This window comes from Littorina saxatilis, linkage group LG16 (genome assembly GCF_037325665.1).
Source record: "Littorina saxatilis isolate snail1 linkage group LG16, US_GU_Lsax_2.0, whole genome shotgun sequence".
In the NCBI taxonomy this organism is placed as follows: domain Eukaryota; kingdom Metazoa; phylum Mollusca; class Gastropoda; order Littorinimorpha; family Littorinidae; genus Littorina; species Littorina saxatilis.
The window spans coordinates 54,580,320-54,604,113 of record NC_090260.1 but is presented as its reverse complement, the minus strand read 5'-3'; the positions used below and the strand labels follow the sequence as shown (position 1 = coordinate 54,604,113).

The 23,794-nt window shown below is 40.1% G+C and overlaps 2 protein-coding genes across 3 annotated transcripts in view; one reads left to right on the top strand and one right to left on the bottom strand.

The window, feature by feature from the left end:
- LOC138950072 (uncharacterized) overlaps positions 1-23,794 on the top strand; it is a 97,202-nt gene that overhangs the window by 32,752 nt on the left and 40,656 nt on the right. Inside the window, exon 10 of the mRNA XM_070321851.1 lies at positions 3,459-4,003. Coding sequence (XP_070177952.1) covers positions 3,459-4,003 — 545 coding nt within the window. The remainder of the gene's footprint in view (positions 1-3,458; positions 4,004-23,794) is intronic.
- LOC138951256 (uncharacterized) lies at positions 5,498-12,241 on the bottom strand. 2 transcript variants are annotated; one of them, XM_070322900.1, is made up of 5 exons: positions 11,932-12,241; positions 11,316-11,407; positions 9,600-9,714; positions 8,804-8,952; positions 5,498-7,452 (listed from the first exon to the last, which is right to left on the bottom strand). In XM_070322900.1, the coding sequence occupies exons 1-4, from the start codon at positions 12,107-12,109 to the stop codon at positions 8,900-8,902; spliced, it is 438 nt and encodes a 145-aa protein (XP_070179001.1). In that variant the 5' UTR covers positions 12,110-12,241; the 3' UTR covers positions 5,498-7,452; positions 8,804-8,899. The 2 variants fall into 2 exon arrangements, with proteins under 2 accessions (XP_070179001.1, XP_070179000.1); XM_070322899.1 differs by having other exon boundaries at positions 9,490-9,714; positions 11,932-12,233.

Here is a 23,794-nt window from a genome sequence, read left to right as displayed (position 1 = left end):
AGCTTGAAAACCTCCGCTCTTAAATGAAAACATAAACGAGGACTCACGAAGTTTGTGTAGAATTCCACGATGTAGTGTACAGTAACATAGGGATAAGTGAGATGCGCACACAGCCGGAAAAACGCAATTTTTTCACAGCACAGGTCATCTAATATAACCATATCAGATGATCTGGTTTTACTTTAAGCAACCAAATATCTTTGGTTGCATTTACACATGCTTTGCTTGTTATGTCCTTTAATGGAGAGGGTAAAACTGAAGGGTGTGCACATATCACTCCATTACTGTAAACTACATCGTGGAATTCCACACAAACTTCGACTCAGGTGAGAACTCGATCGTTTATGTTTTGAATTCCACTTCTTGTAGTTTACCGAAACTATGTGCTCTGTAAGATTTTAAAGCTGGTTGAATAAAGTCGTTTATTTAAAAAGGAAATACATTTAGTCAAAGTCACATTAAAGTGAAATATCAAACTTTGATTCCCCAAAAAACAACGTGAGAATAGCGTTAGCACCAAGAAATAAGTTTTTTTTAAATAAACGTGCACTACAAAAATAACTGTCGCATTTCTTCTTCACTCATTATGGAAATTTCAATTATTTCGTAAACAAAGAATCAATAAAAACTACAAGCAAGTAAACAACTGATTCACAGTTAATGAAGACAAACATCTATTTTGACAACATAGTTTAAGCAAAGGGATCAACTGTTCTTGAGTCCATCTACTTTCACTACATAGAACAAGGGAGATAATTGTCTTTCGATTTCCATGTGTTACCTCCCTTGTCTTGAATTTGTAACTCGCCTGATGCGAATTAGCAGAATGTAATCAAACTTAGATTACTGAACAGGAAGTTTTATGTTCCTACTTTCGCATGATAGTTCTAAATAGTGTTCGATTTATCTGTACTTTCCAGTGGTTTATTATATAACTTCTTCAAAGTGGATACATTTGACAAGCCTGCCACTTTCAGAATATCTTGAACAGCAACACCCGAGTTGAACATTGCTGATGATGATGTACCCCGAAAGCTATGGGGTGTAGATTTGTAATTCCTGCACTTATGAGGACAGTTTTTAGCCACCTAGCGATAGTGTCTTTCGCTGCTGGTCCATGCGGCTGTTGGTAACAAAAAGGTAACTGGTCAGTCTTATCACTCTCAGATCTGAATTCTACAGAACGATCAATATACTCTCGAAGACAAGTCACTGCACACACAGTTTTGTCTTCTGTATAAAAGGGTAACTGCAGTAGTTGTTGGTGAAAACCCGGTCTATATTGTTTCAACTTCTCAGTTATGTAAATTGTACATCCGTCATCATGAAAACAAATATTCCTCAACCTGATCAAATGAATTGTCTGCACTCTGTGGGCAGAAACTAACAACAAGGAACATCATTTAAAAGTCAAATCCTTCAATTGAAAGTTCAGAATTTTCACCCACGCTTCTGAAAAACAGCAACACTTTGTCTTCATCCCAAGATTCATTGTATTTTGGTTGTGGTGTACGCAGTTCAAAGATTCCTTTTAGAATTACTAAAGGATGACATCTCACTGTCTTATTGTCTGGTAGAATTCGGGCATGGGACTTGAAAAAAGTAAAAAAGGCTGAACATTTGTAAGTAATGGCAAAGTCGACGGCGCGAAGCGCCTAGCCTTGATAGGGGGTTTGGGGGCATGTCCCCCCGGTTTTTTGTTTTCTCCAAAGAACCCAAATGGTGCAATTTGGTGTCATCTGAGCTCGAAGATTGCCATTAAATTCAGTTTTACGAACCATTTTTGCCTCCCTCATTTATTTTTTCGGCGGACACTTTTGCTTTTTCGGCGGAACAAAAAAAGAATTCGGCGGAAATTTGCCTTTCGGCGGACAATTCCCATGCCTGAGAATTAACACCGCAGATAGTGCACTCCTTGTAGTGTTTATAGCACTGTATCCTAAGCCATCTTCGTAAAGCCTAGTCAAGAACTGCAACACCTCATATATAGTCGGCCGAAGGGGATCAAACTGGCACTCCACACACAACTTGGTCCATCTGGTGAGGTAGGAGGCATATACTGCTGTCTGGTTGATGGTCGCCACGATGCCCAGATAACTTGGAAAGTCCCACCCTGAACTCCTCCTGCTTCGTTGGAGTTCCTGATAAGAGCCAGGCCAGAAGTTGCAGTTTCCTGTGTAGATGATGCACATCTACCATGTGTGGTAGATGGATAATATGCATTCGCTTTGGGAGAAGAACAGGCTCTTGTGTCAGCATTTCACCATCTGGGGGTACTATTCCGTCGTAGGCCATTTTGGAGCAATCAAGATTCCTTCCGCTCTGTCGCGCTGCCATTTTGTGAGCACTTTCTGCAGTAAGCTGAAAGGCGGAAAGGCATATATTAACCATGTTAACCAATCATGGATAAAGGCATCAATGACTAAGGCTTCTGGGTCTGGTGCCCAGGACACAAATAGCTTCATCTGAACATGTAATCATGATGCAAATAGATCAAAGTCTGGCTTTAGCAGACGATCTGTTAATTTGCAGAACATATCATAATTCAGTTTCCTCTCAGTACGATCATTGAATTGTCTTAACAAGACACGAGCTTCCGTATTCATTATTCCTGGAATATGTGCAAATGAAATTCACACTTCATTTTTCTTGCACCACATCCTAATTTGTTTTGTAACATTATTGCAGTCGGGAGAACGCGATCTTCCCATATTGGATATATAGGAAACTGCACATGTGTTGTCTGTCAAGACTTGTACATGTTTTCCTGTGTTAATTTCTTTTAAACTTTTAAAGTGTACAAAATGGCCATCATTTCCAGAACATAGATTTGCAAATTAATTTCTGTTTTGGACCATCGTCCTCCAGTCTCAATTTGACCACAAACAGCTCCTTGACCTCCTAAGCGTGCAGCATCCGTCTGGATTTCAACTTCAAGATGAGTTATTTCAATGGGGAAGAAAGATTAATCTAAATTTTTAATCCACCAATCTAGTTTTTCTGTTGTCTTATCTGTCAAGCTTGTCAGCGATTTAAAATTTCCTGCAGAAGACTTAAGTCATGTGGATTTTAGTCCGTTTAAACTCCTATAAACCAGCGGGCCCCACTGAACGGCTAGAAAGGTTGCTACCAACTGGCCGATAACTTTTGCCAGTTCTCTTATGGTCACTGTCTTATTTTCTTTTGAGTTCTGAACATGCAAGCAAAACTATTTGCTTTCTTTCCAGGGGTAAAGTAACTGTCATATCTTCAGAGTTTAAAAGTGTTACTGTCTTTGATACATTCTCTGCACACTCTTCAAAAGTATTACCTTGCAGGTAACTATCATCAATAAAAGAAGTGGATAAATATCCATGTGATCTGAGTGTGGCATAGTGGGTGCACCGATCACTTGACTTTTAGAGAAATCTAACTGTTCTGCTAGGTGATACGTTTGTGTGTATTATTTCTTGTTTCAGGTTTGTTTAAAAGGCGGAACAATCAGCTAAAGAAGACCAGTACAGAGGCATACGAAGAAAAACTTTACAACGTCGTGCTTAAATGCGCCAGATCTACAAAGTTTGCACTGTGGATGTCCACACATCTACATGTTGACTTCAACTTGCCCCTTGAGGTAAAAAGGACTGACCCAGTTTGTCTTCAGGCCTTTATTCTGGGTGTAGACTTGCCTCCAATGGTTTTGACGCTATATGATTTTAAATCTGCAAGGAAACTCCCCCAAACTGAAACAGCGGAAGAGAGGAAAAGGTGCGAAGAGTTTACACGGAAACTTTCAGACAACCTGAACCATAGGTTGTTTCAGGATCGTGGAAAGAATATAACAACGTTCTCGTGTACAATGTCAATGGAAGAGTTTACAGCAGACGCACTACGTAAACAGATGGACAAGCACGACAGTATCGTCAGACGGCTCAACGAAGAAGACTACCGACAGACAAGAAACGCTACAGCAGCTTGGTTGGCTATATCGCCTGTGCCTCACATGCTGAGCAAAGATAACAAGGTATTTGTAAAACTTTGGTCTTTCAGGTTAATTAAATTAACGTAATTTGAATGATATGAGAAATGCTTTCAAGTGATTTTTTTTTTCGTCTTTACTTCTGTTCCTTGTCCCGTTGTGCTCTCACACCGCCCCGTCCCTGCACTCACTGCTCCAACCATCTCTGAATTTCGTTCCGCTGCCAGACTTGTCGATTTTACAGACGCTTCAGGGGGGGGATGTCGGGTGGCTGCGGTAGGCTACCCTCGGAAGATGACACTGCACTTCTGCTGAGTCACTTCGACGGTGTTCAGTAGTGGGTCTGTCCCGAGCTAACGGACGCAGCCCACTATCTACTATGCCCCCTACTAACGACATTGACTTTTAAGTCGCGGAGCCAGACTGAGTGCCCTCCAGAGAGCAGACCGACACCACGTCCCTCCGTCGACCCCCCAGAACGTCACACGTTGAAGACTGACAGCAGAACTTCTATTCAGGGAAGGATCGAACAGGAACACTGAGACCAAGGTCACCATGAGAGCTCCGGGCATGAAGGGCCACAAGAGCAAGGACAATTTATATTTTGGATGATTAATGAGATGAGGATGATAATGATGATGCTTTGGATTTCCAATTTGGTTTTTGAGACTACGTGACAGGCACTGGGCGAAAAGTGGCGTTTTGTATCTTACAAAACTACTCAAAATCCCAACAAAACTTCAAGTTTCAATGGGTTTATCACATTTTGGTGTTCACGACAACGCCAGATTTTGATTGGATTTTGTTGAAGTTATCGCAGCGAAATTGCCTGGAATTTCAGCGCGTTTTGCGACGGTCAAAACATCATGTTAAACCATGTTACAGCATGTCTGTAACATGCAAAAATTCCAAGTTTTGATGGCATTAAAGCTTTGGTTTAACGCCAAGTAACATCATGTTATCGTAGACTTAACTTGCAAAACTGCTTGTTTTGGTGGTGTTACAGCTTGCTTGTAATGTGATTAACATCATGTTATCGTAGACTTAACTTGCAAAACTGCTTGTTTTGGTGGTGTTACAGCTTGCTTGTAATGTGATTAACATCATGTTATCGTAGACTTAACTTGCAAAACTGCTTGTTTTGGTGGTGTTACAGCTTGCTTGTAATGTGATTAACATCATGTTATTGCTGGTATAACATGCAAAACCCCATGTTATGTTGGTGTTAAAGCTTGCTCAAATGCCTATTAACTCCATGTTATGTTGGTGTTAAAGCTTGCTCAAATGCCTATTAACACCATTTTAGTTGGTGTAAGGCTTGATTATTAATGTAAAAACCATGTTATGACGTTCACATAATTGTTTTCCACTGGATGGAATTTTGTGGAAAAGAAAGCATGTTGTTTGGGAATTGTGTGCGGGTTTCATGCTTGGATATTGCACTATGCTGACTTGTCACAGGTCAATTTACATTTAACAATATTAGTTTTCAAATGCATCATCCTTCACACATTATGTAAACATCTTTAACATTAACACTTTGGTTGTAAAATGATTGCACTTTATTCAAACAGGACAAAAACAAAAATGCTGATTCACAATGTACAATAGCAAAGGACTATTTTGAGTGGAGACAGTGTTCATCCACACTATAGATGCCCTGTGAAAACATTGGCCATAGATATATGTGAATTACTTCCCTTGGGTATGAACATTTATGAATGATTAAATGGGTGAAAGAAGGCCACACAAAATGAAAATCAGTAAATAACAAAATCACTTCCCTTGTGAGTAAGAACAGTCATACCATGTTCCAACTTTTTGCTAAAAATTCGCCCACAATGTGACCTTCAAAGTTAACAAGAAGAGCAAACGCTCGATCGAGTCACTTTCGCAGTTCTGAATATTATATGAGGCATCAGATGGACAGGAAGAAATTGCTATTCACAACACAATGAGTCACGTTCACATAAAATTTGAGCCCGGTCACTTTTATAGTTTCCGAGAAAAGCCCAACGTTAAGTTGTGTGTTGCCGAACAGAAAAGGCTAGTTATCTCCCTTGTTTTTCTGATAACGTTCGTAAAAGGCTACAGATGTAAATACTTTGATGTAAAGAATAATCCTACAAAGTTTCAATCACATCCGATGAACTTTGTCAAAGATATAAAATGTCTAATTTTTCCTTTGACGCTGACCTGTGACCTTGAAAAAGGTCAAAGGTCAACGAAACCATCGTTAAAGTGTAGAGGTCATTGGAGGTCACGACTAAACAAAATATGAGCCCGATCGCTTTGATAGTTTCCGAGAAAAGTCCAACGTTAAGGTGGTGTCTACGGCCGGATGGCCGGACGGCCGGCCGGCCGGACAGACTAACACTGACCGATTACATAGAGTCACTTTTTCTCAAGTGACTCAAAAAGGGGTAACTGAACTTCATGTTTGGATGTCATGGAGTCATGGAGTCCAACATGAAGAAATGTATAAGAACACAAGAATGTATGCATGACAAAGAACAAATGTTTATTTTTGAATGTTTTATGTATGTTATTATTACGGACACAAAAGCTCAGCAATGCAATTTCTCTTTTAGAGATTAATAAAGTTATTTTATTGTATTGTATTGTATTGTATGTCAGTAAATTTTGAAAGCCCTAGATTCATAAACATCTGAAAACTGCTCAACGTCTTTGCATCACGGCACATTAATAAAAGTAAGAGTTAGTAAGACTGGCCTAACTGCTATGGTGAGGCAGTAATAACTCGTTGATGAAGAATTATTTGAATTCTGAATTTCGAACAAACAAATACAGTGTCCTTCCAAACACCCTTTTCAGGCCTCCAAGAATAAAAAAAATAAGCTGGTCTTATAAAGGAGGAAATCTGCTTAATATCTAGGTAAATGTACAACAGGTTGTGAACAGAAAATCCAAAAATGTAAGGTCTGAAAAGCGGGGAAGTTTGAAAAGGGGGGAAGGGGGGGACCTAAAATGTGACGATCATAACAACCATAATTTATCTAACAAAGTTCATTCTGAAATCTTCTTCAGCGTTTGATTATGGAGAGACTAAATCCTCAGTTCAGATGTGGTCTTAACTCCTTGTCTCCCAGGTACACACAGTCACTATGTACATTGCATCTGTTATCATTCGGCACATATCTGCATCCTGCTTAGACTGTTAGCTTCAGTCGCTTCCTGTAACGTTGATCTAACGCCAGGATTCTAGCCTGTTGATACAGTTTCTACAATTCTGAGTGACCTGCTGCAGCACAGCTGGTCTCGGCTTAAAAAATCTTGGTCAACATAGATGGGGTACAAAGTGTTAAAATAAAGCGTCCTTCCAAAGTTGATGACAGGTCCCCAGAGTATTCACAAAATTATATGGTACTGGAACTGGAAGCCTTGCACGGCGACGAAAAAGATGTCCACGCCTACATGAAGAAGCATCCTTCACGGCTTCAGCGGAAACAGTCGGCTGGGGATGAGGACAGCACCTATGTAAAAAATATAGACAAGAACAAAATATAATATGTCAATGGGAAAACAAAGAAACAAGTAGAGAAGGACCTCCCCACCTTTACACAGTGAAAATGAAAAACACATGTGAATGTACTTATGTTTTAAATCTCCCCCCCCCCACCCCCCCCCCACCCCCCCCCCCCCCAATTAAGACCAATTATCCAAGATATTTTTCAGTCCTCGAAGGAGAATTTCACTGTTCTCACGGAACCCTGAAGAAAACTGAGCTGTGCTAATATATTACATAACTGCAAACATCCCTCAAATTCAATATTGCAAGCCACTATACATTTCTCATAAAGGCACTTCATGCTCACGTGTGAAAACTAACATAAGTTTACAAGTGTGTATCTACTTATAATAATAATAATAATAGCGGGCATTTATAAAGCGCCTTATCAGAAGTTCAAAGCGCGTGACAACAATACGTGTATAAAAAATTCATACAATCACTGTCAGATTCAAACAACACATCATGCACATCTCACATCCCCAGACTCTATGCTAAGGCCAAAAAAAAAGAAGTCTGTTTACGGTATCCCGACCGACCCTATTTTTTGGCGCGACCCTAGACTTTTTTTTGGCATTTGGGGAAAGAAAAAAAAAAAATCAAAATTTTAAAACAAAGTTTGTTTTTTGGCAAAATAATTTGATGTTTTTTGGAGGAAAAAAAAATCCCGACCTACCGACCCTATTTTTTGGGCCGATGTTACCGTAAACAGACTATTTTTTTGTTTGGCCTAAGGAACTATCCGTAATGTTGTTGGAACAAGTGAGTTTTCAAATTGGACTTAAAAGATGAAATGTATGGAGAGTGACGTAATAGAAAGGGGAGTGAATTCCATAACTGAGGGCCATGATATGAAAACGTGCGGAAGCCATGAGCCTTGCGTTTAAAGCAACCTTGACGGAGAAGTCGAGCATCAGCAGAAGAATGAAGGGTGCGAGAGGGAGACCAGTTCCGAAAGATAGGCAGGTGCCGATTCAGAGATGATCTTGTAGCAGAAGCAGGCAGCTTTATACCTAATACGTTGAGACACAGGAAGCCAGTGAAGTTCTTTCATGAGAGGAGTGCTGCAGAGTGTTGTACTTTTTGCAAGGGTTGGAGAGTGGAGTCAGGGCAGCGATTTGCTGTAATCTAATCTACACAGAATGCAGGATGTAACGAGAGTTTTAGTGGCATCAACAGTCAGAAATGTTCTTGTGGAACCTATTCTTCTAGTTCTAATGTAGTACCTGTTTGTAGTGAACTCACCAGCAGGAGTATTGCATACATAATTACGCATTACTGAATTAAAGTAACTATTTTCAAAGCTTCTCGCTTACCTTGGAATAGTGTCAAGCAGCTTATGTTGTGTCTAGATCAGCAATCAGATCTTCACACTCAGCCTGCACTTGCTGAAAACTGGACATGCCTGTATCTCAATCAAGCTGTTGTTGCGGAGACAACGGAATCATGCTCAAGTCAGGTCCAACTGAAATAAAAGCATATTGTTAGCTGATAAATGATTTGATCAAGCAAAACCATGCGGTATTTTTTTAATAAAATATTTTGTATACCCCGCTAATGCAAAAATAATGTACTTATTTACTATCAGCATTAATTTTAGCTGGTCATTCAAACCAGAGCTTGTTCTAGAACTCCACAAGAACAACAATGGCAGTTGGCAATGGCACTGGCAGAATACAGATCAAAACAATATTAGTATTAGCCTCACCAAGGGTTGACTTCCCATCAAAATGAATGACGGACTGAATCAAACTTCAGAGACATTACAATTTTTCACAACGATTTTTTCAGCAAACAGCCATGTTTTAATACCTGTACAAATGTATCAGTGATATCACTATGAGTATGACAGTATGACAGTGTGGTAAGCTTACCGACGATTCGTTCAGTATAGTCTTTCTATGTAAGTAGTGGTCCAGTGAACGATACCTTCCGCCTGTGGTTCGAGACAGAGATTAAGTTGAAACTTAATTCGAGAAGCCAAACACTGACGAATACTTACGTATTTTGAGCAAAACCCACGCACGTCGACCACAAGTTGATGTCTGCTGGAGTACGTAATCATAACGTAGAGGACAACAGTTTCACTTGGCTGGCTTCGGTTATTCCCACCTGTATCTGTTCCTTGCTGTTCTCCAAGAGACACCATGGTGCAGCAAGCTGAAGGGTGTCCTGTCGTATTTCCTCGAAGTTGTAGTAGGCAACCAGGAGGTGGGGGGCGACTGACCTGCAGCAGAATTCAAATCAATTAGTCAAGTCACTATGACATATCTTTATTGTTATCGCCACACGACGGGCGCTGTGGCGGGGTGGTAAGACGTCGGCCTCGTAATCGGAAGGTCGAGGGTTCGAATCCCGGCTGCGGCCGCCTGGTGGGTTAAGAGTGGAGATTTTTCCGATCTCCCAGGTCAACTTGTGTGCAGACCTGCTAGTGACTTATCCCCCTTCGTGTGTACAGTAGTCCCTTCCATTTCCGGCCCTTTCGTGGGCGTGAACCTACCCGGAGCGGCCAGCTTTCCCATGACTAATGAGTTTTCCTTCTATAATTGACTCTTAATGGCCGTTAACCTGTCTGACGCGGTCAACGGTCACTGATTTTTGCCCTAAGGTGCCCCTCTTACTCGACAGGAGCGGCCACTTAACGGCCACTTGTCACTTTCGCGGGCGAGCGCCTGTGGTGTGTGTGTGTGTGTGTGTGTGTGTGTGTTGTGTGCACAGACGGCACAGCACGAGCAGACGACATGAATACTTACGCATGCGCAAACTGTAAATACAGACATGCGCATACATGTACATTTACGGCAGTCACTTCCGGATCGATCACAGCTGATGTGAGTTTGAAACACTTGTTTATCTGACACTCAAATACATATATAATAATCCAAACAACACACATAGAAACATACGAAACAATAGCTTAGCCAAGACGATCGAGTTAAACACGCAAATAATTAAGATGTATAAACGAAAGCAAAACTAACAGAGACAATGAATCGGCGGCTCGTGGATGATCGCTTTCTTTTCTTCATGAAAACTTGATCGTGTTTTTTGGGTTTTTTTGGAGGAGGAGGGGGCCTGTAATGAACGGCCACCTGATATTTGCGGTCACCTTTGCAATGACTAATGGGTGACCGGATATGGCAGGTACTACTGTACACGCAACCACAAGACCAAGTGCGCACGGAAAAGATCCTGTAATCCATGTCAGAGTTCGGTGGGTTATGGAAACACGAAAATACCCAGCATGCTTCCTCCGAAAGCGGCGTGTGGCTGCCTAAATGGCGGGGTAAAAACGGTCATACACGTAAAAACACGAGTGTACATGGGAGTTTCAGCCCACGAACGCAGAAGAAGAAGTTATCGCCACACCAACCCTAAATTTTTCCTACCATACTGTATTTGTTATCCGAGAGAGAAAAAATCCATGTTGCAGACTCAACTGGAAAAATTCCCTTCTCCATCATCTAGTGGACAGAGCTCACATGATTTCAAACAAATCTTTTTTTAAAGTCACATACTTTGTGCGACAGTGTTAGTTTACTAGTATAACTGTAATTTATAAATAGCAAATTAAAAAATATCACTTATCAGATAATCAGCTAAATGCCTGGCAGATGACCCTCATTCAAAGTGAGTCGTGGCTAAACCATGAAACTAGAAAAACAGGTTATACCACAATATAAATCTCACACTGACAGCGGACAAAACTGAGAAAACACCCAGTATACATGTACCGGTACTCACAAAAGAGTTACAAGTAGCATATTATCACTATCAGTATCACTAATAGCATACTATACTGGGCAAATAACAGCAATTTTTACTCACTGGGGGTTTCCTGGCTGGAGTCTTTGGTGTTTCTACTGACTTCTGTAGCACATGGTTGGTTGGCAGACTTCCTGGAATGAGTGCTCGCTTGCCTGTAGGCCCAGCAAAAAAACATGCAAAGAAAATGTTCAAAATGCTGAGTCGAAATTATAAGTTAAATTAACTAAACAGACCTATACATTTAGATCTATTGAAATAGAAACAAGAATTAGTAAAACACACTACTGCAAATCTGTCAAGAATGAACAAGACTGACTCAGTGACCGAGTAAAACAACAAAAGAAATCTAAGTTCTACTTCTAACCCAGAAGTTTACTAGAATATATTCAAAAACACATTATCACAAGAACAAAGAGTGGTTTTTCCCCCATTACCTAATAATTATAGCTCAGAATTACGCCTTTGTCAATGTATGATTCAGAATACGATTGTGTTATTTTTTGTCTGCGAGCTGTAAAAGTACTAGTTACTACAAGTTCAGTACAAGTACTAAGCTTCATACTGATTGATTGATACTACTAGAGCTTCGTCACTTGAAGCATTACAAGCAAAACAACACAGCACAGACAATCAGATGAAAGCTTATTTTCGCTATATTACTAGTTTTTTTACGTACCGTATTTGAAGCATGTTTCTTTGAAATGTCGGGAACATCCTCGCATTCTTCGGGTTGAAAAGCTTGTCAGCACGGTTGATTTTGTGGAAGAGCAGCTCTCCATTCGGCATCCGCTTTTCCGTTTGGTATACCATGGAAAGTTATAAGCGTTGAAGATCTTAGTGAGCTCACGCTGCATCCAGGCATACAACAATTTGCACCGGGCATCTTGAAATCATGGTTCACTTCTCTGGCATCATCGAAAAATGGCGAAACGGAAGTGACTTTTTTCGGAATGCAGCTTTCTTCCGGTTGTCAGCACTTACCGCGAGCGCAGCGAGTTGATCCAGTCACAACTATGCGCCGGCATAGACCACTGATCTAACAAGAAAAATGTTCATTCAAAATGAACAGCGTCGATGCAATGTCCACCAAAGATTTATTTTGGGAAGTGTTAAAGGTTAGGGTCAAAAGTTAATGAATTGCATGTTGTGCTGGATATATATAAATGGTTTATTTCAGTCAATGCTTGCCATAATTGATCAAACAGCCACAAGAAAAAAAAAACTTTTTAATTAAAAAATAGAGCTTGTTTGAAACAGGTAGAAAGGAAGAGTTGATATTGCAATATCTGTACGTGGGAATGTGGTGAAAAAGAGTGCTAAAAGTAGTAAGTCAGTCTCAGATCCATTTCAAATATTTATTGCAGAAAAACAAAATACAAATTACAAAAAAACACAGAACCATTACCAGGTGTCATAGGAATGTTTGAAAACAATAGTTTTAATTTTACACTGTAAATACAGGAATCAGAATTAAACACCTCAAACTGATTGGCACATGCATAATGAATCACCTGGAATTGCAACAGGGAGATACTGAAGTAATTGGAAACAAACATCTGAAATTGACAGAGAAACAATTGAAAATATAGTACCAGTTGACATGAGCGTACAATATTTTAATGGAAGTGCAATTTTAGCACGAAGCATCCGCAGGAGGATGCACTAACAATTACATAGTGCCACAAAATGTGTACGGACATTTCACAACCGTGCATTATTAGCACAGAACACATACATGGGGGCGCACAAAACATTATTGTGACAATAATTTACACGAAACATTTCACAGTACATTTTTATGCATGGTGCATCTACTACAGGAGGGTGCTCCAACAATGATGCATAGTGCCAACATTTAGCGCAAAGCGCATACAGCGATTATATAGTAGCAAGTTGCTCTAAACATTTGAACAAAATGCATTTTGTTCAAATGTTAACAGCACAGCACCAAGTGTTTTGACTAAATATTTTAACATCGAGGGGGAATCGAAACGAGGGTCGTGGTGTATGTGCGTGCGTGTGTGTGTGTGCGTGCGTGTGTGTGTGTGTGTGTGTGTGTGTGTGTGGAGCGATTCAGACTAAACTACTGGACCGATCTTTATGAAATTTGACATGAGAGTTCCTGGGTATGAAATCCCCGAACGTTTTTTTCATTTTTTTGATAAATGTCTTTGATGACGTCATATCCGGCTTTTCGTGAAAGTTGAGGCGGCACTGTCACGCCCTCATTTTTCAACCAAATTGGTTGAAATTTTGGTCAAGTACTCTTCGACGAAGCCCGGGGTTCGGTATTGCATTTCAGCTTGGTGGCTTAAAAATTAATTAATGACTTTGGTCATTAAAAATCTGAAAATTGTAAAAAAAAATAAAAATTTATAAAACGATCCAAATGTACGTTTATCTTATTCTCCATCATTTGCTGATTCCAAAAACATATAAATATGTTATATTCGGATTAAAAACAAGCTCTGAAAATTAAATATATAAAAATTATTATCAAAATTTTTTTTTCGAAATCAATTTAAAAACACTTTCATCTTATTCCTTGTCGGTTCCTGATTCCAAAAATATATAGATATGATATGTTTGGATTAAAAACACGCTCAGAAAGTTAAAACGAAGAGAGGTACAGAAAAGCGTGCTATCCTTCTCAGCGCAACGAATACCCCGCTCTTCTTGTCAATTCCACGTGCACTGCCTTTGCCACGGGCGGTGGAGTGACGATGCTACGAGTATATTACGGTCTTGCTGCGTTGCGTTGCGTTCACTTTCATTCTGTGAGTTCGACAGCTACTTGACTAAATATTGTATTTTCACCTTACGCGACTTGTTTCTTTTAGATTCCTGTCACTCATACCAGCAGTATTGATTGAGGTACATAAATCTGTTGATGTACAGGGATGACTTGTTTGTAATGAATCCTTGTTTCCTCCACATTGAGTTTGCATTGCAGTTGGACAGAAATAAACAGGTGTTAATTGATAAACACATTGATAATGGCTTTTGAGAAAATCAATCAATTCTGCAAAGGAATTAACTTGATGACATCAAAACTGCAGCGCCATTTGAAGAATGGTTACCATTTCTGTTTCTTTGATGGGAATCAAACAAATAAAAACTTTGACTATCCAAGTTACCATGAATGCTCATTTTCTTTCCAAGCACCTAGCCAATGGAACACACTACCTCTCCCCCTCCGTCAACAACAGTCCCTCGAATCATTCAAATCTGCACTTAAGACATTCCTTTTTTCCAAATAATCCATGCATTCTACACTGCCCACCCCATCCCACCCTGAATAACTACAGGTACATATTTTAATGGTTGATGGTGTGTGTGTGCTAGTGACTTTAAGTCTCCGTGTGTGTGAATGAGTGTATGTGCGCCTTGAGTCGCCTGTTGGTGAGATATGTGCGCGTTATAAATATTCGTATTATTATTATTATTATTAGTTGACCGTCCTGAAAAGTAGCAAGGATATAATTTGAGACGATAAACGCCTGATGCAATACATCCTCAAGGTCAGTCAACTCAAAACCTTCATCATTCGCAACATCAGTAGGCAACACAGCGGGATTCGTATGTCCAGAAATCATGTCGAAAAAATATTCCATTTCAAAAGCATGTCCAACCACAGTTGTTGGCAAGTGTTCGTGTCCGAGGTAGCCTTCAGTGTGTGTATATATGTATTCATGTGACAGAGAGCGTGACCTCATTCTTCAATCCTCTCTCTCTCTTCTTTCTCATTCGAACGCACACACGCAAGAACGTAGCCTACGCACGCATGCACGCGCGCACACACACACACACACACACACACACCCCGCTGACGCACAAACCACGCACTCACACACTGACTGTCGGCAGGCATATCTTTTTGTTACATTTAGTCAAGTTTTGACTAAATGTTTTAACGTAGAGGGGGGAATCGAGACGAGGGTCGTGGTGTATGTGCGTGTGTGTGTGTGTGTGTGTGTGTGTCTGTCTGTGTGTGTGTGTAGAGCGATTCAGACTAAACTACTGGACCGATCTTTATGAAATTTGACATGAGAGTTCCTGGGTATGATATCCCCATACGTTATTCATTTTTTTGATAACTGTCTTTGATGACGTCATATCCGGCTTTTCGTGAAAGTTGAGGCGGCACTGTCACGCCCTCATTTTTCAACCAAATTGGTTGAAATTTTGATCAAGTAATGTTCGACGAAGCCCGGACTTCGGTATTGCATTTCAGCTTGGTGGCTTAAAAATTAATTAATGACTTTGGTCATTAAAAATCTGAAAATTGTAAAAAAAAATATTTTTTTTTAAAAACGATCCAAATTTACATTCATCTTATTCTCCATCATTTGCTGATTCCAAAAACATATAAATATGTTATATTTGGATTAAAAACAAGCTCTGAAAATTAAATATATAAAAATTAATATGAAAATTACATTTTCGAAATCAATTTAAAAACACTTTCATCTTATTCCTTGTCGGTTCCTGATTCCAAAAACATATAGATATGATATGTTTGGATTAAAAACACGCTCAGAAAGTTAAAACAAAGAGAGGTACAGAAAAGCGTGCTATCCTTCTGAGCGCAACTGCTACCCCGCTCTTCTTGTCAATTTCACTGTCTTTGCCGTGAGCGGGTGACTGACGATGCTACGAGAATGCGGTCTTGCTGCGTTACATTGCGTTCAGTTTCATTCTGTGAGTTCGACAGCTACTTGACTAAAATTAATGTTGTATTTTCGCCTTACGCGACTTGTTTTCTTTACCTTTGCTTATTGTGTTTTCGATATTTGTGTTTATTTTTTGCTTGACTTATCTGTTTTATTTTAATGTTTGCTATCCACATCGTGTGATAAATGTTTCTTCTCAGTCTCTGAGTCAGTTTAGTTTCTGCACGCCGCTTTGGTACTCCTTGTTTTTCTAACTGGTGTATTGTGCGCGATTTGCGGATTTATTTTTACATTTAGTCAAGTTTTGACTAAATGTTTTAACGTAGAGGGGGAATCGAGACGAGGGTCGTGGTGTATGTGCGTGCGTGCGCGTGTGTGTGTGTGTGTGTGTGTGTGTGTGTGTCTGTCTCTGTGTGTGTGTAGAGTGATTCAGACTAAACTACTGGACCGATCTTTATGAAATTTGACATGAGAGTTCCTGGGTATGAAATCCCCATACGTTTTTTTTTATTTTTTTTTTATTAATGTCTTTTATGACGTCATATCCGGCTTTTCGTGAAAGTTGAGGCGGCACTGTCACGCTCTCATTTTTCAACCAAATTGGTTGAAATTTTGGTCAAATAATCTTCGACGAAGCCCGGACTTCGGTATTGCATTTCAGCTTGGTGGCTTAAAAATTAATAATGACTTTGGTCATTAAAAATCTGAAAATTGTAAAAAAAAATAAAAATTTATAAAACGATCCAAATTTACGTTCATGTTATTTTCCATCATTTTCTGATTCCAAAAACATATAAATATGTTATATTTGGATTAAAATCAAGCTCTGAAAATTAAATATATAAAAATTATTATCAAAATTAAATTGTCGAAATCAATTTAAAAACACTTTCATCTTATTCCTTGTCGGTTCCTGATTCCAAAAACATATAGATATGATATGTTTGGATTAAAATCACGCTCAGAAACTTAAAACAAAGAGAGGTACAGAAAAGCGTGCTATCCTTCTTAGCGCAACTACTACCCCGCTCTTCTTGTCAATTTCACTGCCTTTGCCATGAGAGGTGGACTGACGATGCTACGAGTATACGGTCTTGCTGAAAAATGGCATTGCGTTCAGTTTCATTCTGTGAGTTCGACAGCTACTTGACTAAATGTTGTATTTTCGCCTTACGCGACTTGTTATTCCTTTCATATGCTGTTGAAGTGTTGTGGGTGTTATTGTCTGTATATGCTATGTTGCGTCTGTGTATGCCTACAAGAATTTGCATTCGCTCTCTGCCAGTACAAGTCCAAACTTTAGTGGGTGTAATGTGCCTGTGGTCTGCTGGCAGTCGAGCACAGATAGTTTTCAAACATTCCTCCAGTGAGCCGCCGCGCGCTGCGACCTGAGTAAAGCGCTTCTTTGGTCTCTGGCAACGTTGAACTGCGCTGATATGCCCAGCGACGTGCGGACAAAGTCATCGCTATATTCACCCTCTCTGGATAACTTGCACATGTCAAAACAGTTGCAGAAACACAAATCTCAAAACTGTTAGGCTTTTTCTCTTTTTTTCACTTTTGGCAGCGTTCACTCTAAATGTGCTGCCTAAAACGGACTCGTTTCTGTTCACAGCCAAAGCTTTCACACAAAAATTGCTATGACAGCTAAGGCCGCATTTGTTACATTTTAGCAGTGTTGACCCCAAGTTTCTACTTCAAACAAAAAATCAATAGCAAAATCTCAAAGTATGTGCGAGTCCCCTAAAATATGGACCACCTTCAACAAATCGAAGAAAAAGAAGCTAAAGGCTTTTTTCATTAATTCATTAAGAAGCTTGCTGGAAATAACCTATTACTAGCCCTCGAGATCAGTTTAAAAAAAAAATAACAAAAAGTCTTCTTTTCGTGCAAGTTGATAATTTTACTTATTTTCACTCTGTTTTTGATAAGCTTCTTTAGTTTCCTGGTGTTCTTCAAATAATGCTCTCATCAACCCGAAACAGATCAATCTAAAGCATTATTTGAATTAGTCTGACTTGTACACTAAGTTGTATCATGCTATTTTGAAGTATAGGGGGCTTTTTTTTTACAGTGATTCGTGAAGGCCGCTTCACTGGTCCATATTAGGCGCCCAGGCTCCTAATATGTACCATTTGTGATTTTGTATGTATTTAATTTTTGCTGAATGTCTATCAAAGCTATTTCACTCTAATTAGGCCTAACGGCCAACCTAAGAGAGAAGGACTACCAAACACAAAATAAAACTTCTTCGCAAGAAAACAAGCTAGTTATCAGCATGAAACAAAAAGTGGTCCATATTAGGAGCCCTTCCTAACTGTCTGTGTCTGCGTCGAAGATGTTACCGTGAATGTGTTTTTAAAAGACATTAATTTTGTCAGGGCGGCATTCAAACCACACGCACCAGACACGAACCGACGAACAAAATACTTCTGACAACAACTTAAATGTAAAATCAACAAGAGTACTGTAGCAGGGACCTGTATTAATATAGGTCTATGAGTGTAGTAAGATTCCAAATTGTATTCAGACCAAAACAACAATCATAAAACATACATGGGATTTTTCATATATATATATATATGTGTGTGTGTGTGTGTGTGTGTGTGTGCGTGTGTACCCATGTTTCCACAGGTTTGGTTGCCTAAATCACCATAAGGCAACCATCCACACGTGGATGGCAACCTAAACTCTGGATGGCAACCTAATTGTGTGGATGGTCGCTTCATTTAACACCGTTAAATTGACTTTTTTGACGGAAAGAATGTCATAACAATGTTCAAAATGACATTCTTTCCGTCCTCTATAGGTGACGAAATAGGTCAAATTTTGTGCATTTTTTAGTGCAAAATTCTTCGATGCCGGAGCGAGTACTGCACCCAGTGCTGTTGTAGTGCAAGTGCACTAGAAAGGCACTACACCCAGTGCCGCCTCTTAGGTAACCATCCACACTTTAGGTATGTGTGTGTGTGTGTGTGTGTGTGTGTGTGTGTGTGTGTGTGTGTGTGTGTGTGTGTGTGTGTGATGATGATAACTAGTTTTAACGTCCTCTTAGAACTGCAACTGGCTTTAGGACAGGTAGAGTTAATATGCTTTATGTGGGGACAAGACACTGAACAAACATGCAACCAGAGAACACATATGGTCGTGTTATAATCATATCTGGAAGTCTGTTGCGATGTTTCAAAATGGGGATGGAAGTGAAGATTGTGTACGCGGAATATGGTTGGACTGGAGCGGTTTTGTAGGCTTATTTTTTTATATTTTTTATGTGGAATATTGTTATATTTGTGGCTGAATAGGTAAGTAAATACATAACTGGAAAAATAATACAATGAAGAAGAAAAAGCTCGGCGTGAGAGAGTATTGAGGGGTGGGAAGGAGGAACAGAGATCAGGGTTTTTAAAACAGATATCCTATTTCAGCCTTATATATTGAGAGACACAGGGTGTATGCTAGCTTCCATTGAAGCGTGCAATGTTTATCTAAAAAAAAAAAACTCATGGGGTTTCAGTTTGTGTTCGTTGACAAGGGTGTGTAGCACAGGAGCTCCTGTGGTGTGTAGGTTGCGGAAGTCTTGTTGGAGTGATTGGCAGCGGTCAAAGAGGTGTAAAAAAATATAAACTTTTCACATTCACAGAGACGGGGAAAGCACTTGTGAGCGCATCCATCCGTGCGATTGCTGCGACGTAATTTAAAGGAGGGAGGTGGGGAGTGAAGGCCTGTTTTGTTTTGTTTGTCGGGGCAGAATAAGCCAACCATGAGCATTGCCTTCTATTTTTAATTCTGTTTCCCAGTGACGCCAGATAACTTTGGCCATTTTGTGTTTTGCTCCCGTCTTAGTTAATTTTATGTCATGAAATGCTGCTTGATCTGTAACAGCCTCTTTTGCTTCTCTGTCAGCCATATCACTGCCTCTGATCCATGTGTGAATGATTGATTGATTTGTTTTTTGGGAGATCAAAGATGAGTTAGAGTGCAGCCATTTCGGCTCTTTAGTTTTAGATTCGATTTGTGTGTGTGTGTGTGTGTGTGTGTGTGTGTGTGTGTGTGTGTGTGTGTGTGTGTGTGTGTGTGTGTGTGTGTGTGTGTGTGTGTGTGTGTGTGTAGAAGCAGGAAAATATAGCATAATAATAGCAAACTAAAGAAGGGGAAGGAAAACGAAAAGGAGGGTAAAAACCACGCACTTCTTTACTCAAACTTCATAAAACCGACTGTAAAACTAACACCGGCTATTCTCCTTTCTCAATCATTATCAAAATCGATCCTAAAACAAAACAAGTCGCGTATGGCGAAAATACAACATTTAGTCAAGCTGTCGAACTCACAGAATGAAACTGAACGCAATGCAATTTTTCAGCAAGACCGTATATTCGTAGCATCGTACGTCGTCAGTCCACCGCTCGTGGCAAAGGCAATGGAATTGACAAGAAGAGCGGGGTAGTAGTTGCGCTAAGAAGGATAGCACGCTTTTCTGCACCTCTCTTCGTTTTAACTTTCTGAGCGTGTTTTTAATTCACACATATCATATCTCTATGTTTTTGGAATCAGGAACCGACAAGGAATAAGATGAAAGATGATTTAAAAAATGTAATTTTGATCATAATTTTTATATTTTTAATTTTCAGAGCTTGTTTTTAATCCAAATATAACATATTTATATATGGTTTTTTTAATCAGACAATGATGAAGAATAAGATGAACGTAAATTTGGATCGTTTTATAAAACAATTATTTTTTTTACAATTTTCAGATTTTTAATGGCCAAAGTCATTAATTAATTTTCAAGCCACCAAGCTGAAATGCAATACCGAAGGCCGGCCTTTGTCGAAGATTGCTTGACTAAAATTTCAATTAATTTGATTGAAAAATGAGGGTGTGACAGTGCCGCCTCAACTTTTACAAAAAGCCGGATATGACGTCATCAAAGGTATTTATCGAAAAAAACAAAACGTCCGGGGATATCATACCCAGGAACTCTCATGTAAAATTTCATAAAGATCGGTTCAGTAGTTTGGTCTGAATCGCTCTACACACACACATGCACACGCACACAGCAACAACTTGCTGAATTTGTATACAACTGCATGATTATACGCAATAATGACATAACTACAGATACATAACAATGTTGTAATCACTGCTCCATGGACGATATTTCTTCTTGTCTTTACAAATATCCACTTCGTGTCTGATAAACCCTTTACTGTGTTTTTATGACAATTAAATGAGTTCTGAGTTCTGAGTTCTGAGTTCACAAGCACACACACACACACACAAACACACACACATACAAGAGAAATTAGAATGCAAATTCATAAAATTCTGGATTAATAAAAAGTCTGAAGGAAGTTCAAAATTAAAATTCTACGCAAAAGTAACAGACTCGAGGAAATACGAATTGCAATCTTATATCAATGAGGTAAAAAATTTAGATCACAGAAAAGCATTAACAAAGTTAAGAATAAGTGCACACGATTTAGAAATTGAAAAGGGTCGACATTTAAATACACCAGTAAATGACAGATTATGCAAAAAATGTAATGTGATAGAGGATGAAATACATTTGTTGGATAAATGCACCAAATATACTTCCATTAGAGAAAAATTCATATCAAGCATAGCCTATTCAGGCCAATACACTCTTCCCAGCCAAATATTACAAATACCCAAACTACAAACCCAGCTAGCACAGTTTGTTTACGAATGTTTCAAAAAACGGTGATGTTTGCTTTTACTACAGTTTCTTTGTTAATTAATTACGTGCCTTATAAACTGTGTGTTTCATGGCAATAAAGATTATTCTATTCTATTCTATTCTATTCTATTCTACACCACGACCCTCGTCTCGATTCCCCCTCTATGTTAAAACATTTAGTCAAAACTTGACTAAATGTAAAGAGACAGTATGTATTGCATCTAAACACGAGCTAAGTAAAACATTATCAGAAAAGGTAGAGCAAGAGAAATCCCAAAACTCAAATTCGAGTCACTGCAGTTCGTACTGTACAAGTTGAGAAAGTTGCAAGTCCAGTCAGTAGCCACCATCTCGGACGGATGTTTCGGGGAGGGGGGGGGGGGGAGTAGAACAAAGACCTATCTGTGGTCCGTTGCCGCTTCGAATTCCTTACAGGTCCCACACACATGGGAAAACGATTAACTCGGCCAGTACCCCAGCAAAAGTGGAAAGGAATATAGAAGAAAACTAAAATCTGACCGCGCTAAATAGTCAGCTGAGAATGACCTACTTTCTCTGCTCAACGCACGGGCAATGCAGTCTCTCGTGTACACTGTACTGTGACAAGGCTCATAATTATAGAGAAAATTAAGTAGATGTGCAACGCCAAGGCACTGCATACCCCAGCGAAAGACAAACCTCTCTCTCTCTCTCTCTCTCTCTCTCTCTCTCTCTCTCTCTCTCTCTCTCTCTCTCTCTCTCTCTCTCTCTCTCTCTCTCTCTCTCTCTCTCTCTCTCTCTCTCAAACACACACACACACGAACACACACACACACACACACACACACACACACACCCAAGTTACACACGTACACACATACACACTCACTCACACGCACTCACTCACTCTCTCACACACACTTCACTGTACACACAAAACACACCCCCATACGCACATATAGACAGACGGACATACACACCTTTACAAACAAACACACATACACACACACATACACTTACGCACACGCACAAACACAAACCTACCCACTCTCTCTCTCTCTCTCTCTCTTTCTCTCTCTCTTTATCTCTTATACAAACAGACACACACCAACACACACACACACACACACACACACACACACACACATGTACATACGCACGCATGTACGCACGCACACACCCACAGACACACACACACACACACACACACACACACACACACACACACATTGACTCACACAAATCTCATACACACAATACACACACTCATACGCACATACACGGTTGGCCTAGTGGTAAGGCGTCCGCCCCGTGATCGGGAGGTCGTGGGTTAGAACCCAGGCCGGGTCATACCTAAGACTTTAAAATTGGCAATCTAGTGGCTGCTCCGCCTGGCGGCTGGCATTATGGGGTTAGTGCATGCTAGGACTGGTTGGTCCGGTGTCAGAATAATGTGACTGGGTGAGACATGAAGCCTGTGCTGCGACTTCTGCCTTTTGTGTGGCGCACGTTATATCTCAAAGCAGCACCGCCCTGATAATTATGGAAACAAACAAACAAATACGCACATAGACAGACGGACACACACACCTTTACAAACAAACACATATACACACTCATACACACACAAACATACACACAAACTCATGCACACACACATTCACACACACACACACACACTCAGGTTGGTCCGGTGTCAGAATAATGTGACTGGGTGAGACATGAAGCCTGTGCTGCGACTTCTGTCTTGTGTGTGGCGCACGTTATAAGTCAAAGCAGCACCGCCCTGATAATGGCCCTTCGTGGTCGCCTGGGCGTTAAGCAATCAAACACACACACACACACACACACACACACACACACACACTGTACATACGCACGCACACACACACACACACACACATTGACTGACACAAATCTCATACACACATAACACACACTTATACGCACATAGACCGGCACGGTTGGCCTTGTGGTAAGGCGTCCGCCCCGTGATCGGGAGGTCGTGGGTTCGAACCCCGGCCGGGTCATACCTAAGACTTTAAAATTGGCAATCTAGTGGCTGCTCCGCCTGGCGTCTGGCATTATGGGGTTAGTGCTAGGACTGGTTGGTCCGGTGTCAGAATAATGTGACTGTGTGAGACATGAAGCCTGTGCTGCGACTTCTGTCTTGTGTGTGGCGCACGTTA